The 17,025-nt window shown below is 36.4% G+C and overlaps 1 protein-coding gene across 9 annotated transcripts in view; it reads right to left on the bottom strand.

Moving 5' to 3' along the window:
• Nucleotides 1-17,025, bottom strand: part of PDE4D (phosphodiesterase 4D) — a 1,544,760-nt gene that overhangs the window by 13,507 nt on the left and 1,514,228 nt on the right. For all 9 annotated transcript variants that reach the window (XM_071208178.1, XM_071208182.1, XM_058309211.2 and 6 more), the window contains 5 exons: nucleotides 9,868-9,961; nucleotides 8,083-8,255; nucleotides 7,418-7,516; nucleotides 6,275-6,439; nucleotides 5,015-5,114 (listed from right to left, as the gene is read on the bottom strand). In XM_071208178.1, the coding sequence (XP_071064279.1) occupies nucleotides 5,015-5,114; nucleotides 6,275-6,439; nucleotides 7,418-7,516; nucleotides 8,083-8,255; nucleotides 9,868-9,961 (631 nt within the window). The remainder of the gene's footprint in view (nucleotides 1-5,014; nucleotides 5,115-6,274; nucleotides 6,440-7,417; nucleotides 7,517-8,082; nucleotides 8,256-9,867; nucleotides 9,962-17,025) is intronic.

Genomic DNA, 17,025 nt, shown 5'->3' on the forward strand with positions numbered 1-17,025 from the left:
CACAAGCCCAGGACAAGATGGGCCAGAAAAAGTACGGGATGGATCCTGTACTTTGCCTTGGGCAGTCCTTCCTGATGAAAGGGCAGAAATTCAAGAACAGCTCTGTCTTATCTCCAGCTGGTTACAAGCTCAAGAAACTGATATCTCAGGGAATAAATCCTAAAGTACGGTGTGCAACAAAAGATTGAGACAAAGGAGGAAACGATGGTCCATCCAAATGCCGAGGATAAAAACCAAGAACACACCAATGAAGAAAACTAGATGGTGAACACACCAAACTTTTAAAAAATCTTCAGTATGCTCAAGGAGATGAAGGAAAATATACAGAACTAAAAGATACCAGATGGAAATGATCTCTTTGCTTTTAAGAACCTCCAGTATACCTAAACTGGGTGTAAGTACAATTTGTGTCAAATCATTTGGCACCTAAAATTAACAACTATTATCACAATGATGAAGCAGAGGCAAAACTGGATGGGAAATCTGCAAAGTATGTTCCACGTCACCTCTCCCAGAGTGAGCCAAGCAACGTGGGGACCTCTCTCAACCTCACCAGGCCTCTGCTGCCTCCTTGAAATAAGACAGGTAGTCTTCCGACTACAGATGTATGTGAACTGGGGTAGACTGAATCATGTCCCCCACAACGACACCTGCAAGGCCTAACCCCTCCTCCTGTGGGTGTGAACCATTTGTAAATGGGATTGTGGCAGACTGGAAACATGTTCTTAATCTTAGCCTTGCCAGTGGGTGTGAGCCCACTGTAAAAAGGACATTGTGATGAGGTGGCTTTTATTAAGATGTGGCCAACTGAATCAGGACTGGCCTTAATCTTATTACTGGAGAAGACCACAGAGAGCTGCAAGAAGCCAGAAGCCAAGAGACTCCAGAAGAGAAAGAACATGCTGCCATGTGACTTGCCATATGATGGAAAAGCCAAGGAACCCCAGAGCTTGCAGGCCAGCCAGAAGGTATCCATCCTGGGTGGAAGCAAGTCTTTTAGACTCTGAAACCATGAGCCAATACATTCCTGTTTTTAAGCCAATCCGTTACATAGTACTTATTTTAGCCACCAGGTAATTAAAATAGGGATCTTTAAATCCTAATCCCCAGTCCTGTGGGTGCTCTCATTTGTAAATAGGATCTTCAAAGATCAGGACCAGTTGAATCATTGGCCTTATCCATTGTGGTTGGAATCCTTATAATCAAAAGAAATTTAGACATGAGAGTACAAGTCAGAGGAGGAGACAAAGGCAGAAACTGACTGCTAGCAAGGCAGTGCAGACCATGGAGAAGCAAGGCCTGCCAACACTTTGGAAATGTAAGCCAATAAAGTCCTGTTGTTTAGTCCAACCAGTCTGGTATTTTGTTACAGCAGCCCTGGCAAACTAAGACAAACTCTTTCACTCTCTTATCACAATTAACATAGATCCAACCTTTGGTTCCGAACAGACTGGCACCTTTAGCTACCTGGCAAGAGCTGAGAGTGTGCTAATCCAAGTCACATCAATCCATGAAAGCAACTAACATCTATTTAAAAAACAAGGGTTTACTGCAAACTAATCACATAATTATGACAGCATTTCACAAAACTACTTATTATGATTTTCCAAGTTATTAGAGGGACTCCCCTATAAGCATGCTGTACTTTACTGTGTTATTAGCTACTGTGAGAGTTTGAAGGTATTTTATGAATCCCCCGAAGAAAAAGATTATGTTCTTGAATTACTCCATCCTGTGGGGCCCTTCTGATTGGACTTGACATGTCAGTGAGGTGAGGTTCAAGTTGGATCTCCACACTCCTACTGGGGCTTTATATTAATGGAGACAAAGAAAGGAAGTCACCAATTTTGACCCTGCCATGTGAGAGAGGAATCGAGAATCACTAGCAGCAAAAGCTTAAGCACAAAGCCCCCAAGAGGCTGGGCCCACAGAGCAGCTCAAGGGGGAAGAGATGAGCCCTATGCCTGGTTGCCCACAGCTGAGCTCTAGAAGACATTAGATTATGGAGGGAAGGCAGGGACCTCAGCAGAGATTGATCACCTTCGCCTAGTGGCAGGACCCCAGGATCACCAGTAGCTGAATAGTGAGGGAACATCTCTGATGGTTCTTAGATTTGGACACGTCAGGGCCTTGGAACTGTAAGGTTTTACCCTAAATAAAATCCCCCTTCTAAAAGCCAAACCACTTTTGATACTTTGCATTTTGGCAGCCCGATGGAAAACTAAGACAGCTTCTAAGCCTCTTCTGTCTAGTGAAGAAAATGCTTGCTTTTCATTCCCAGTCAAAAGCTAAGGCAGTAATTCTGACGATGCCCCAGGGCTCTGGTCAACCATGGGATACTTTCATGTACCCAGCGGTGGTGCTGATTCATTCTCTCAGGAATAACAGCCTCTGCACATCCCACCCTCATAGAAAAATTATCAACCCATGTCATTCTGGGAACTGTTAACTTCCCTGTGCTGGCAAGGTATCACAGAAAGGAGACCGTAAAATCAGTGAATAACTAAGCACTTCCAAAAGCAGAGTTAGACTTCACTCCAGAGAGGTCATCAGGAAAATGACCTTAAACAGACAGCATTTGACTGCCATCCCTGAGCTTACAATTTCCCCCCGTATCTCTGCATTATCTAACTCACTGGCTTTCAGCCTTTGCAGGTTATAGTCCTCTGTGGAGCTAAGGCCTTGCTGGCATAAGTTAGCCCCCAGGGGTACCACGACATTTAAGAGAGTTCAGGTGCCAGCCTAAGCCCCTGGGTGGTCTTTCGAGGGTGTCCAGCTCCAGGCCAAGATCCTATGTGTGATCTGTCAGGCCTGACCACAGGCAATTACAAAGGCTCTCCCTGGCAGACCTCAAGGCGGAAGCTGCCCTCCCCACACCGGACCCGGGGCACAGTCAGCAGGGAGTTCTAGTCCCTGGCCATGCTCCTATAAACAGCTGAATTCATAGCCCAGATACCTCTATTCAGGTGCCCCCAATAATTATGGAAGGGTCCCCACCTGAGGGCCTACCCAGGTGCTGCTACCGCCATCTCTTCATCAGGGGGCCTTCAAGACTTTTTGCCACTCTGATTTAGTACTTTTCCATTTCCAGCCTTCCCCCTCTCCCTCCCACTAGTTTGCTGGTCCATAAAATGGCAGAAGTACACCCCCCCCTAATTTCCCCTTCTCACCTGTGCTGCTACATCTGACCCTCACCCGTTGTCATTCCACAGGGAAAAATAAAATACTTGAGGAATGGACACCTTCTTTTCAGCTTTTTGCTTATGCTATCACAGTAAATGATTAAAGGCTTGACTGCTACTTTCATTTCAGCTTATTTTAATCAACCACTCCAACATCTGGCAGCTCAGCACTCTCTCCAGCTCAGCCCTTGTTACACACCAGTCTCAATTCTTAGTGTTAATAATTTAAAGGGAAAAAAACACATACCTTTTGCAAGGGCATGATTAAATTAAAACCATATTTTTTATGTATTTTTAAAAAATAACTCTAGGAACATATCAAGCATCAAAATAATATATCAGACTAGACTAATCAAAAGGATCAATGTAACGCTGCTGTATGACTTCCTTGCCCTTCTCAGGAAGGACATAGCCTGACCACTGATACCACATAAGCTCACGTAGCTGCATCGAGATCAAAGCACAGCATGCATTAATATTTAGTAATGCTTTGATGAATCCTGGAAGTGCCCCATTATAAGTTCTCAAAAGGTATTTGGAACATGAAATGTTATCTCATCTACCCTAGATAAATAAATTCCTAAACCAAACTTCTAAAATGTACTTAGCTAACCATGCATCTCAGGAAATCCATGACTTTCTCAATCTTCCTACACATGGGTGAGACACTAAAGTGGATTTTGTGAATGGTAGTCTACAGACTATTAAAAGATATAAAAATAAATCCCATTCTAAAGGTTTGTGTTAAATAAGTTAGTCTACATTTAAATTATCTCTTTAAATTTGGCTGCAGCAAAATACAGGAAATGAAAGGTGAATGCATAGAAACTACTACAGATAGATCGCTAAGGGTATAAGAAGGTTATGATCCACAAACTAATGGCAAAAGAAAGGTAGACTTGTAACTATATGAGAAAAATTTCAACAACTTTGCATTATATTTTTTCATATGTAAAAGTGAGTTTATAATATTAATCTACCATGGTGGGAGGGAATTAACATTTAAATAATTTACCAGTTAACTTCAAGTACCAAAAGAATAAAATTTCTAAGAAACTAAACCTCTTTGCAAAGGCACAGCCCAAGCATTACCCAAACATTCCCTGCAGAGGTTTTCTGTACCTCTGTGAATTAGACTGCCCCATATTAAAAAGGACCTATCATACATATTTCCAAATTTAGCAATGACTTCTCATATGATGTCATCCGGAGAAAAATTTTTTATGGTTACAAATAGCAAATCAAAAGAGAAGTTCATGGTACCTCATTATGAGATTTAAAAAGGAAAGAAGTGGGTTGGGCATAGTGGTGGATGGGGAAGCATTAGTTATAGTCTCTGAAGAGGATTCAATGACAACCTATATAAACTTAGGAAGGTTTAACAATTCCCAAATCTTTTATTTAAAATTATAGGGGTAATACAGCTACCTCAATCTTTCTGAAAACTTTCTCTGTTGATTACCCTAGTGTAATAACATAGCAAAATATTGTTTCAAGAGAAGTACTAGAATATATTTTTTCAAGCATCCTATGGTAATTTTCATAGCTAAATTACATTAACATATAGTATCATTAAAACACCTATTTGGAAATGATTGAAGTGATGAATGCACAACATGTGATTATACCAAATACCACCGATTATACACTTTGGATGGATTTATCTTTATTAATATGTATCAATAAAATCTGTTTTAAAAAGCCCTACATATTTCCATATCTCAAAAACATTATGGCTCTATATGGAATAAAGGAAAACATTTGAGGTATAAAGTTCCCTCAGTCTTCTAAAACATAAAAAGAATTTTTTCTGCAAAACAAACGCCACTTACTTGTATTGATCAGAAACTGATTTGAAACACCAGGATGATCTACATCATGTATTGCGCTAGCAAAAAGTGCTGCAAGAATCTCCAAATCTGTAAACACGGCCTGGAAAATCAGACAATGTAGAAAACATTACTATACTATAATATTATCAATAAAAAGCATAAAAAAATGGGAAACTTCCTACAATTTAAAGAGAAAACAAAATGAAGCTTCAAAATATAACATGTCAGAAAAGGACACTTAGATAATGAGATGTCCATGAACTTTATAAGTACAATCTTGGAAGAAAAGAGTTTACCTAATTTTATTACATCTCATGACTAAATATTTTTCATTGGTTATACTTTAAGAAAATATTATAAAAGGAGTGTCTGAAATTCTTTTTTAAATAAAATAATAGCTTTTTAAAAAAGGTATCTACAATATTTAAAAATATTGTGAAAATATATATAAAACTAGTAAGACCTGAACAACTCCTTTCTTTCACCCAGCTCAGCCAGGTAATTGCTGTTGGCGTCTGTCCTGTGCCTTGCAGGGTGCTTGGCTGCTCCCCTGGCCTCTCCTCAGGAGATGCCAGTAGCACACCCCTCCCCCACCCCAAGAAGTGACAACCAAAAACGTCTCCAGACCTCGGTATATTTTTTCCTAGAGGAAAAGGGAGCGGCAAATTCGCCCTTAATTGAGAACTACTGAGCCAAATGATAAGGTATTAACACAGATTTATAATGAAAACAACCTTAACTGTAAAATAGAAAAGTAAAAGAGAATTATTTCCCCCCAAACAATTAAGTAAATCAAATTGCTTTAGTAAACACTTAAGGGAACAACTTCCAAGGATTTGGTAAAACATTTAAGAATTCTCTGGGAAAAAAAATCAACGTGCTACGTATAGATATTTTATAGAATAGTCTGTCGAACTATAAAAACAAAAGCCATCAGACTCAATTTTAAGAAAACAGACCAACCAAAACTGAATAAGCCAGATGGGCTTTATGAAATGTCCGCTGAATCAGGTCAAAGAAGCAATAACACAAACAGATGAATGCCGAAATCTCTCATCAACTTTCACAGGCAGGATTCATCCAAAAATGAACTGTTTTTTAGCCACAAAAACATTTCTTTTTCCTGTAACTCACTATAGGTCTAGAGAATCATATTATTATTATTATTATTATTTTTTGCACTGTAAACCTTATGGATACAAGTATAAGAGACTTTTATGAGTGGCAAGTGAGTGTTCTTGAAACTTCAGGAAGATTTACCTCCAAAGCAGGTGTAGACAGCAGCACATGAGTCGACTGGACAACGTCTGCGGCATGGATGTTGTTGTGATAGGCCACGTCAGCATGGTAATGGTCTTCCAGCGTCATAAGGTACGTTATTAAAGTGTCCACTGGAATTTTAAATGTTTTTAGTAATTCCCGTTCCTGTAGGAAAAGAGACCCTTTCAACAATTCTTTTTGTCTTAATGTAAAACATTTTTCCATAGAATGTTAGCCAAAAAAGCAACATGTCAGTGTTGCTGACAACCCAGGAATGGAAACCCTCACGATGCTTAGTGAGGAAAACGGAAACCCTGGGAAAGATTCAAGGCACTTTGGGGACAAAACCGGATCAAGTTGACCATTTGGAGCTGAGTGATGCTTTCCCCCAGATGTTGTGAGATGGGCCTGAAGCCGCCAACCGTAATGCTTTCCATGTTCTGTTGTCATGAGGGCAGCTGCAGGCCAATCCCGTTGAGTCAGTTACAGGATCACAGTAATTGAAGCTCAACATTCTCGTTAGGGGTGGAGTTTGCCATTCCAGTCCCAGGGTATCTACAGCCTCAATTTCACATTTAAATCCCAATCTTGGGGAGTGGATGTGGTTCAAGTGTCAAGTTGAGTGCCATTTTCCCACATATGAGACCATGGGTTCAATCCCCGGCCCCCAGTATCTCAAAAAAAAAAAAAAAAAAAAAAATTCCAACCTTGATAAAAGTGCAACGAAGTGAGAAATGGATATGGAGAAGTGAACACAAAAAAAAGTGGTTGAAGAAATTATATTCAAAGCTGAGCCAGCAGGAAGCATATTCTTTTTTTTTTTTTTAAGTTACCACCTAATTATCTAGTTAGGGTGATGTAGATTGTTTTTAACTGTTATTTTTAAGGAATCCCTTCATTTTTTCCAAACCACATCTTTTTCTTAAATGGAAAAAAAATGACAACATTGATTTGTCTTTTACCCACTCTCTACCTTTCTATATTCTTATTTGTTCCTTTGTAAAGGAATAGATAAGACCAAAAAAAGGATCAAAATCAACCAAGAAAAATAAGCAAAAGAAGAAGAGAGAATACATGCATAATACACAGACTGGATATTAAGTCTCCAGATAAAAGAAATGTGACAGAATTCAATTATGTTACCTGAAAAATGGTGTACATGATAACAGTCAAAGGCCGGTTTCCAGACAACTCTGCTATTCTGAAAACATGAAGACCCCATTTGTTCACATCTTCTAGTTCCTGGGGTTAAGAAAAGATATCAAAAAATCAGAAAGCACAAGTGGAAAATGAATGAATGAACATTATTTAAAAATTACTGATTTTAATGAAAAGTGTTAATTTTTGTATGATTCATTTATATGTGACAGATGCACACTGCAAGTACAGGCAAACTTTAGGCAAGTACACTTTAATGAAAACTGATAAGTAGTGTTTAATCTTATGACTTTGACAATACAACTTATTTACATACTTTGAATATTAGCCTCAAAGCATTTCTTCAGAGGATAAAATGAATTTACAAAACCTTAACCATTCTCCTAAAACCCAGAAAACACAGTAATTACGAACTCTTTAAAAATCAAACAATCTAATGTAGATGCAAAAAAGGACAGAACACACATACCAAATCATCTAAATCTACATATTGAAACCCCAATAATTTAGAAAGAGCTTTAAAATGTGCACACCCATCTTCAAAATATGCAAATTTATGGATTCTTCCATCTAAGTACAAGAGAAGGAATTTAAAGTCATTAAAAGGCATCATCACATATTTACAGTCATGATCCTTGAAATCATCTTACCTTGGCAAGGATATCTTCTTGTTCAGTTTTAACTCCAAACCTTGGGATACTGGAATTAGTCAAACTAGAGCTGTGCATCAATTTTTTGACTCCACTGATCTGAGACATAGGCCTTTTCTTTTTCTCTTTTTCCTTCTGAGTTGGAGAAGGAATTTCCACTTCATGTTGCTTATCTTGAAAAAATTTTTAAGATTCTACATTTATTATTAATTCAAAACTTTTTAATCATAACACACATAACTGGATAGGTTTTAATTGATCATTATATGTCTAGGGAATGTTTCCAGGTTAAAAATCTTTTTGGACTGTTAAGTGCTCACAATTTGATGTGAACTTAATTTGATACCCTCAAATGCAAAATTAAGCGAATAAGTACTGAAAAATAATACCAAAATTTTCCATGGTTACTTCTTTGATAGAATGACCTAATAAAATTTTTCTTACAGGACTTATCATGATAGCAAACTCTGAAAAAGCAAGGGACGCTGGTTGTTGCCACTGGCCATCAACTCCATTCACATTTGAAATTCACTTAGTGGCTTGAAAATTGCCCTTGCTAATTGAGGATTTCAGTTACAGTACCTACTTTGAAATGGTAGAAACTTCATACACACCAGGCATAAAAACAACAGTGTGTAAACATAATAGCTAACTGCATACAGTGGGAGTAAAAAGAGCATTTTCAGGTACCTTGGATTATTTGAGCAACTTTATGTTTTCTATGCTACAGTAAGATAAGTGTTATAATATAACAAGGTTTTATAAAGATCAAATCTCCAATACTGTCTGGTAAGTAAAATACACTTACCAACTAATTGTTTTCTAATGAAAGATCTAAGATGTCTCAGTACATTCATCCATCCAACGCAGTGAGCTCCTCTAACTCAGCCTTACACATAGAATGTGTTCAATAAATGTGTTTAGTACATATGCTAATTAAATATCACAGCAATTTGGTTTTGAAGTGAATTCAAATCAATAATATGCTCAGGGAGGCGGACTTGGCCCAGTGGATAGGGCATCCACCTACCACATGGGAGGTCCATGGTTCAAACCCCGTGTGGAGCTGGCCCATGCGCAGTGCTGATGTGCACAAGGAGTGCCCTGCCACGCAGGGGTGTCCCCTGCGTAGGGGAGCCCCACGTGCAAGGAGTGCGCCCCGTAAGGAGAGCCGCCCAGTGCAAAAGAAAAGTGCAGCCTGGCCAGGAATGGTGCCACACACGGAGAGCTGACACAACAAAAAGAAACACAGATTACTGGTGATAAGGACAGAAGTGGTCACAGAAGAACACACAGCGAATGGACACAGAGAGCAGACAACTGGGGGGTGGGTAAAGAAATAAATAAAAAAACAAACAAACAAAATAATATGTTCAAGTAACTGCCTTTCATTTATTATCCTTTATCTGGATTGGGTGGTGGGGACAGGGAGTGTGTTCCAGAACACCAAACTCTCAGCTTTTTATCAGCAAGCTTTTCTTTAGCAATTGTATCTGCCTCACTAATATTTGTTGAAACGCAGAGATCTCTCTATAAAATGCATTTTATAAATCAGTACTTTGGAAAAAACTGGTAATATAAAACCACAATTCAGAAAATCCATAAAGATAAAAAATGTACATTGTCACTTTGGATTCTAAGGCTTAGGTGCTCAAATTATTAATATGAGGAATGAAAACAAATGGAATTCTCAATGTTTGTTTGGTTTCCACAATGAGTTGGTGCTCCCATGCCCCTCCAAAAATGAACATTTATCAAAGGAAAATTTAAAAAGTACATTCTCACCTAAGAATGTGTTTGAGATATACTCTGATACTTGATTTCCAGACCGACTCATTTCAGAGAGATGGGTGAGCTCCCGATTAAGCATCCTTTTAAACTGAAAAACAAAGATAAAATCAAATGATAGGAGAGAAAAAATTAAGTGGAGTAATCTAAATATATCATAAGATACAGGAAAATATGTGCAAAGAATTTTTATATTGTCCTGCCAATTTAGACCAGTGTTATCCGATTGAATTTTCTGTGATAATAGAAAAGGTCTACACCTGTACAGTCCATTACAGTAGCCAGTAGCCACTTGTGGCTACTGAACACTTGAAATGTGGCTAGGCAAATGAGGAACTGAATAGTCTATTTTATTTTGTTTTACTTTAGTTAAATTTATATAGTCACAAGTGGCTAGTGGCTACTGTAATGGACAGCACAGATTTAGACCTTCAAAGACATTAATTAAGGGGAAAAAGAGGAATTAAGATGTATTATTAGTATTTTAAAAAGGAAAAAAAAACTGATTTGTAGGTACATGAAAGTGTTGTCTCACAATAAAGCATGCTATGTATTTATCATTAGCACAATATACTGGCCAGAGGTTAAAATGTAGTCTTTTATCCCAAAGCAAAATTGAACAAATTTTATTCCAGAACTATAGAGAAATAAGATATTGGAAGAGATACCATATAATGTTTCCTTTTCAATGATTTTTACAAACGAAGGGAATATCATATTTATTGGTTCCCAACAGCCACAGAATTTGCCAATGTAATTCCCGAAGTCACACAAATAGAAAATGAATTACTTTTCAGTATTCTACTTCATTACTTTACAATTTATTTTGCTGATAACATGGTGTCTATTTTATCCAAAGAAACACAGGAATTATTCTACCACCACCACACAGCATTATCAAAATCCAGTATTCTCAAAGGCTTTATGCTTCCCCACTTCTCAACAATTTCTTAATGTCTTCCTTTGATTCCAAACAGCAGCCCAACTGGGAATTTAAATATATCTTAATATTTCTCCTCTCATTATATTTCTCTTAACAAACAGGAACAATATGTTTTTTTCTATACATAAACTATTACTATTAGATACTTGATTCAAAAGTCAAACACATTTTGATATAATATTTAGATGTAGACTTTAAAAGTGAATACAGTAAAATTCAAAATTTGAATTTCACCATAAATTATTATTTAAATTGGGGGGGGAGATAATAGAGAGCAGTGATTTTTTTGTTCAGTAATGTCTGAAATGTATCTCTAACTCATATTTCATTATTTTATTTAGAATTCAAAGGAAAATCTCAACTCTGTGTAATCATACCAAGGAGGCCCAACTCAGTATAAATGGGCAAATCACTTCCAAAGACAACCTTATTGACCCTCTACATTAGGTGTAAGAATTTAACTCTCATCATAAAACACTCAGAGACCAATAAAAACATTTCAATAGTCTATTAGATACAAGAGATACATATTAGCATTCTTCAGTCAGAACTGAAGAACTGGCCATGACCAATACAAATTCTCCTGGTTGCTCATTTATAGGCCTAGGGAGCTTGTTTTCAAATCCAGAAACACAAAGTTCACTGTCTTTGTTCATGTATTTTTATAACCTGTTTCTGATTATAAATTGTGTATGTGCTACAAAAAATCTAGAAAGCTATACAGAAAAAATTTCACATGTCCCCACTACTCAGATAACCATAATTAGCTCTACTGCCTTCCATGCCTTTTTCCCCTATGTCTAGATGTTCAAGTATATTTTAAAAATTAGCATCATGCAGTATATAAAAAATTGTTGATAGTGTTTTACACTTAGCATCGTGTATTATGACCCACTTGAAAAAAATTGAGGGCCTTCTAAGAGTATTCTAATCAAGAAGTTTATAATAGTGCTCTAAAAATAATCTGTCCATCTTCTACAAAGTTCTATTTTCTTGTGTAAATTATAGGCAATCAACTAACTGAATGAACTAACAGTGTCTCATATTTAGCCTGATACAGTGTCTCATATTTAGCCTGATACATAGCAAGTACTCAATTTTATTTGAGTTTTTTCTTTACCGGCTTGCTTTCTGGTACTTTGGGGGCTTTTATAGCAATATTAGATTTTTATCACTATAGTACAAATAGAATGAAGGATCTGACTATAGTTAAAGCCCTAAAAATATATCTAAATATCTAGCTTTCCTGGCCCTCCCATAAAAGCATTCGTAACTCTAAAAACCATATATAATGCCTTGAAAGTAAGTGAGTCCTTGCTTAATGTATGAAATTCACCCTTGGAAAAAAATATACTCTTTAGCCAGAGCACACATGAAAGAGAGAGTCTACTTAATATTTTAAATATGCATTCAATGAAATCTCTCTCTTTGACCTGAAATTGTCTATGCTATGAGCTGAACATTTCTATAAAGAACTACCTGGTCATGATCAACACCCTTTTTATAAGACAGGATAATAGGTGAGGCTTTCTGCCACCACTCCCAGCTTCTCAGCTGTCTATACAGGACCCACTGTTCTTCATGCGCTGAGTAAATTAATAATGATGACAATTTAAGGGGGAAGAGGGCAATTAGACGATTTAGATATAGAGACTAGATTTTTCACAGAAGCAACCTGGCATGAAGAATATGTTTTCATATGCTCAAGCAGAAAAATGTCCATGCTCCTGCCAGACTACACCATTATTGGATATTTCTGGAAGAATATGAAGAATGAGGTGTAATTTTCCTGGCAATTTGCTTATACAATCCACATAGTCAATTAGTACAGACAACAAAGGCAAAGAAAAAAAAAAAAAGGCAGAGATAGGAATCCAACTATTATACAGAGAAAAAATGACAGACTGCATATTCCATTCATTGTTTTTGCATCATGTACATATGACTGGCTATTCAAGAGAGCAACATGCTAAACCATTCAACCAATCATTTTTAAATATAAGTGGAATTTCTCTCATCTTAAGAGAACTGTGTCACACTTAGGACACACAAAATTATCACCAAGGAAGGGTAATGATTAGAAAAGAGGGTAAAATGTATTCCTCCTGGAACACTGCTACAGTTCTAAATTAACAGATTCAGAATAGTAAAAATATGGACCTACTTTTCAAAAGAACTGGTTGCAAAATGAGTAATTTAGTCAAGCACTTAGGGATTTTTTAAAGGTGACCTCTAGATATTTTCTGTTGATTATTCTGATTTCTTTGGTCTAAATAATTTGAAAACAACATACAAAATATGGTTGCAACAAGGGGAAAAAACGGAATATTTCTAAGTGAATCCTTTCAAATCCTTTGTTCTCATTATGCATCAGAATATATATAGCATTTAAGGCCTAAAGGAAAGTGAAAATGCCGTTGTATTTGAATACTGCCCTTTTTTAGACTCCAGTTCTCCAATCTGTGTTTTGCATTTAAGATTAAGGAAACAAAATAAAGCAATAAAATAAAATTAAAATATTCTTAAATTTAATCCCTTGTACTTCTACATTCATGCCAATGAATTACTGGGTATATCACACATCATCTTACTATATAACTAAGAAAAGACTTATTTTTCTCTACAATATTCCGCAGAAAAACTATTTGATTACACTATGATACACAAGATTCATAGCTATTTAACATAATACTGTAATGGCTATATAAAAATCCTCAAAATCATAATAAAACTTAATGTATCTATATTTGTCATTCTTAAAGAGGTATAGCATTAAAAACATACACAAATATGTCCAGCAAAAATTTTCTTCAAAAAGATAAGCATTATAATTCTGTATTTAAATTCTTGGAGCTATTGTTCATAATTACAATAGAAATGTGAAACCCTTCAAAAATGCTTCAACTATGAGTTATCTTGAAACTCAGAGATGAATTCTGGGAAATATGATGGAGGTTTCCTTTATTCCTTTCTATACTTCTCTGTGTTTTTCAATTTTACTTTTTAAACCAAGAGGTAACTACCAAAATTCAAGTAATGAAAGTTATGTTATTTTAAACACAATTTTAAAAATCTGTACCATCCATAGATTTAAGGGAGATGGGGAATCATGACTATTTGGACAACTAGAACTGATATAAGTTTTCTCAGAATTTGAGTAAAACTCACAGAAAGGGGAAATTTTCCTTTAAAAATTAAGAAACAAAGAAAACAAAAAATATTTCAATCAGAATACTTAAAGTAGTAGAAAAGGAATCTTAAAAAAATATGTACTGTGATTGGCTCAAATATTCAATAATAAACTTCAGTTTCTGAAATGATGTCCTTTATTTGGGAATGAATAAGGTTTTTCTACTTCCTGCTTCTAGCCATGCTAACATTACCACAAAGCATGAGGAAAATCTATCAAGCATGAATACAATCTTATTAAATTTAGAGTATTAATTCATTTCTTGGGATTAATAAAAGTAAGTGTATCAAACAAACATAACGTCTTTTTCAGTTTTGCAAATAAAGTTTTCATTTTAGTAATATGTCACTTAAATAATCAAGTAAAACCAGCTTTTAATGTCATCTAGAGCTTTTTATCCAAGGGTTTAAAAAAAACACAATAAACTTCCCATCAGGTTAAAGTAGTACAGATTTTTAAAGAAGACACAAATTTATTTACTTTAAAAGTTCTACACTAACTAGAATCCATAAACCAGTATAAGTAATTTGGTCCAATAATTTATTTCCAATAGTTATTTAATTACCTTGGTATTTGAAATACCATAACTCAAACCTCTGCCATATGACAAACAAAACCACTGCATATTTTAAAAGCCATTTTTACATGAAAACTACAACCAATACAAGTTATACACTCTCCCAATCTTAATCACTAAAATCACATATTTCTTCTAAGAAAAAAGATTGCTTAGATTCCATTATAATTTATTGAAACAATCGGTTACATAACCAAAGAGTAATCAGGAGTTTTCAAAGCTAAATAAATCTTACCTTTATGTAGCCCCAAGACACTGACAGCAAATAGTTTGCTTCAGGCATTTTTGATTGATGATATGTATATATTGACAGTAAGTTTTAAAATACGTGTATATTCAAAACCTTGATACTTTACAACCTCCACGAGCCACGGAGCTTGTGGGTTTTAAAAGATTTTTGGTAATTAAGTATACATAAGAAAACCTAGCATTAGATCCCACCGAGTAGACTTCCCATTGAATACATGCCATTTGTAAAATTCCAGAATGGAATAAAATTCAACAACTATTCTGAATAAAGAAAATTCATGTGATAAAGAAGTATCCAAAGATCTAAGGGTCTGCATCTTTCTCTCCCAGAGCTCCAAGGCTTAATGAATAATGTATGTCAAGATGCTTAGCTGCAAGAAAGACTAGTTCTGTCAAAAGCTACCAAATAAGGAACGGCGGGGAAGCCGTGAACAGTGACAAGAAACCCCTCCCATAAAACCCAACTCTGCACCAATCGCATTCCATCCCTCATTGGTGAGGGCAAGGGATGGAGAGTAAGCACAGGCTGCTTTGTGATTGGTGGGCAGGGCAGCCCTCTGGGGAGGAGGCTTTCGTCCTCGCCTCGGGTAAACACCGTTTAATAATGGTATGCTTACAGTGCTAAGGCTGCAGCATGAAAAAAATGAATGGGGTTTCCCTCTTGGCAAAGATAAATAACGACCATAAAACTCTTAGAAACTCGTGGCTCATTGGTAAATAAGGATTGCCCATCATTTTGGAAACATTTCTATGAATTTTATATTCTCTTACGTCTTTTCCTTCAAAATAAACACTGCTCTGAAAACTGCAATCAGCATTTTAATTGCCTCCCTCGCACAAATCCAAAACAAGAGGCTTCCCTACTGATATAACCAAGGTACTTCCCTAGTCCAACATATAAAGCATAGTTGTGACTATAAAATACTACTTTGCCCATAATTCACAAATGGAAATGATATAGCCCCCCACCTGTGTGACAGAGCTGCCCCTGGCTCCTTTTGTTTCTATCGTTATGTATCTGAGTTCCATAACCTTAAAATGCTGGGGGTGGGGAAGATTTACTATATCTAATGATGGAGATAGGGAGACTATGAAAGCCAAACCATTGCGTGGTTAAAAATTGCAGTTTTGTGCACAGACTACAGGACGTATATTCTGATCAGCAGAGGACTTTTTTATGACTGTCCAGGCACACCTCGGAGATAATGTGGATTTGGTTCCAGACCAGCATTATGAAGTGAATATGGCAATAAAGTGAGTCCCACGAATTTTTTTTCGGTTTCCCAGTGCATATAAAAGTTATGTTTACACTATACTGTAGTTTATTAAGTATGTAATAGCATTAGGTCTAAAAATAACACAATACATACCTTTAATTAAAATGTCACAAAGACACAAACTGAGCACATGCTCTTGGCAAAACGGCACTGACAGACTTGCTCAATGCAAAAAATGCAAAGTGCAATAAAATGAGGAAGGTCTTACACAAAGTCAAGAAAAGAATAATAATGGATCTTAGGAATACAAAATTTAACTTCAGTAATCAGATATTTTGTAAGGAAGGTTAAACAAGAAATCTAAATTCTTTCGAGAAAAGCAATTATTTTCTAATTTGGTTTGGAATGGTATTATTCTGTACCTTTTTTACTAAAAGGTCTCGTGGAAGAGAAACGAAGGGAATCTAGCTTTTACTCTATTTTAGCATGAAATGCTGCCCATTCCTCTCCATCTCCATCACCAAATTTGTACTTTCTATTCTGCACTTCTGCGACTTGCTGATATGGTTACTCCATTGTCTTCCTGACATTTAAGGTTTGTCTGTCTTAAATAATATGCTGTCATGGTAATCATTCATTTACAACTCTGCCTCTTTGACTTCCTCTTGGTCCTTTAATGCCAAAGTCCTCAGCTGCCGTTCACACTTACTGTGTTCATTTCCTGCACTCCTCTTAGTCCTCTGCAAAATAACTTAAACCCCAACACGCCACTAAAACTGTCCCCACGGAAATACTAAGGTCCTCCTTTTGGCTACTATTTCATTCTCCTCAAGTCCTTTGAAGTGTTCATTACTGTTTGGTCACTCTTGCCACTCCCCTTCAACTCCCAGGACAATGAACTTCTTTGATTTTCTTCCCACTCCTCTGACCATGCCTTCTTTGTTGTTTAATATTCATTCCTCAGGTCTGGATATCCACA

This window comes from Dasypus novemcinctus, chromosome 2 (genome assembly GCF_030445035.2).
Source record: "Dasypus novemcinctus isolate mDasNov1 chromosome 2, mDasNov1.1.hap2, whole genome shotgun sequence".
Taxonomy (NCBI): Eukaryota; Metazoa; Chordata; class Mammalia; order Cingulata; family Dasypodidae; genus Dasypus; species Dasypus novemcinctus.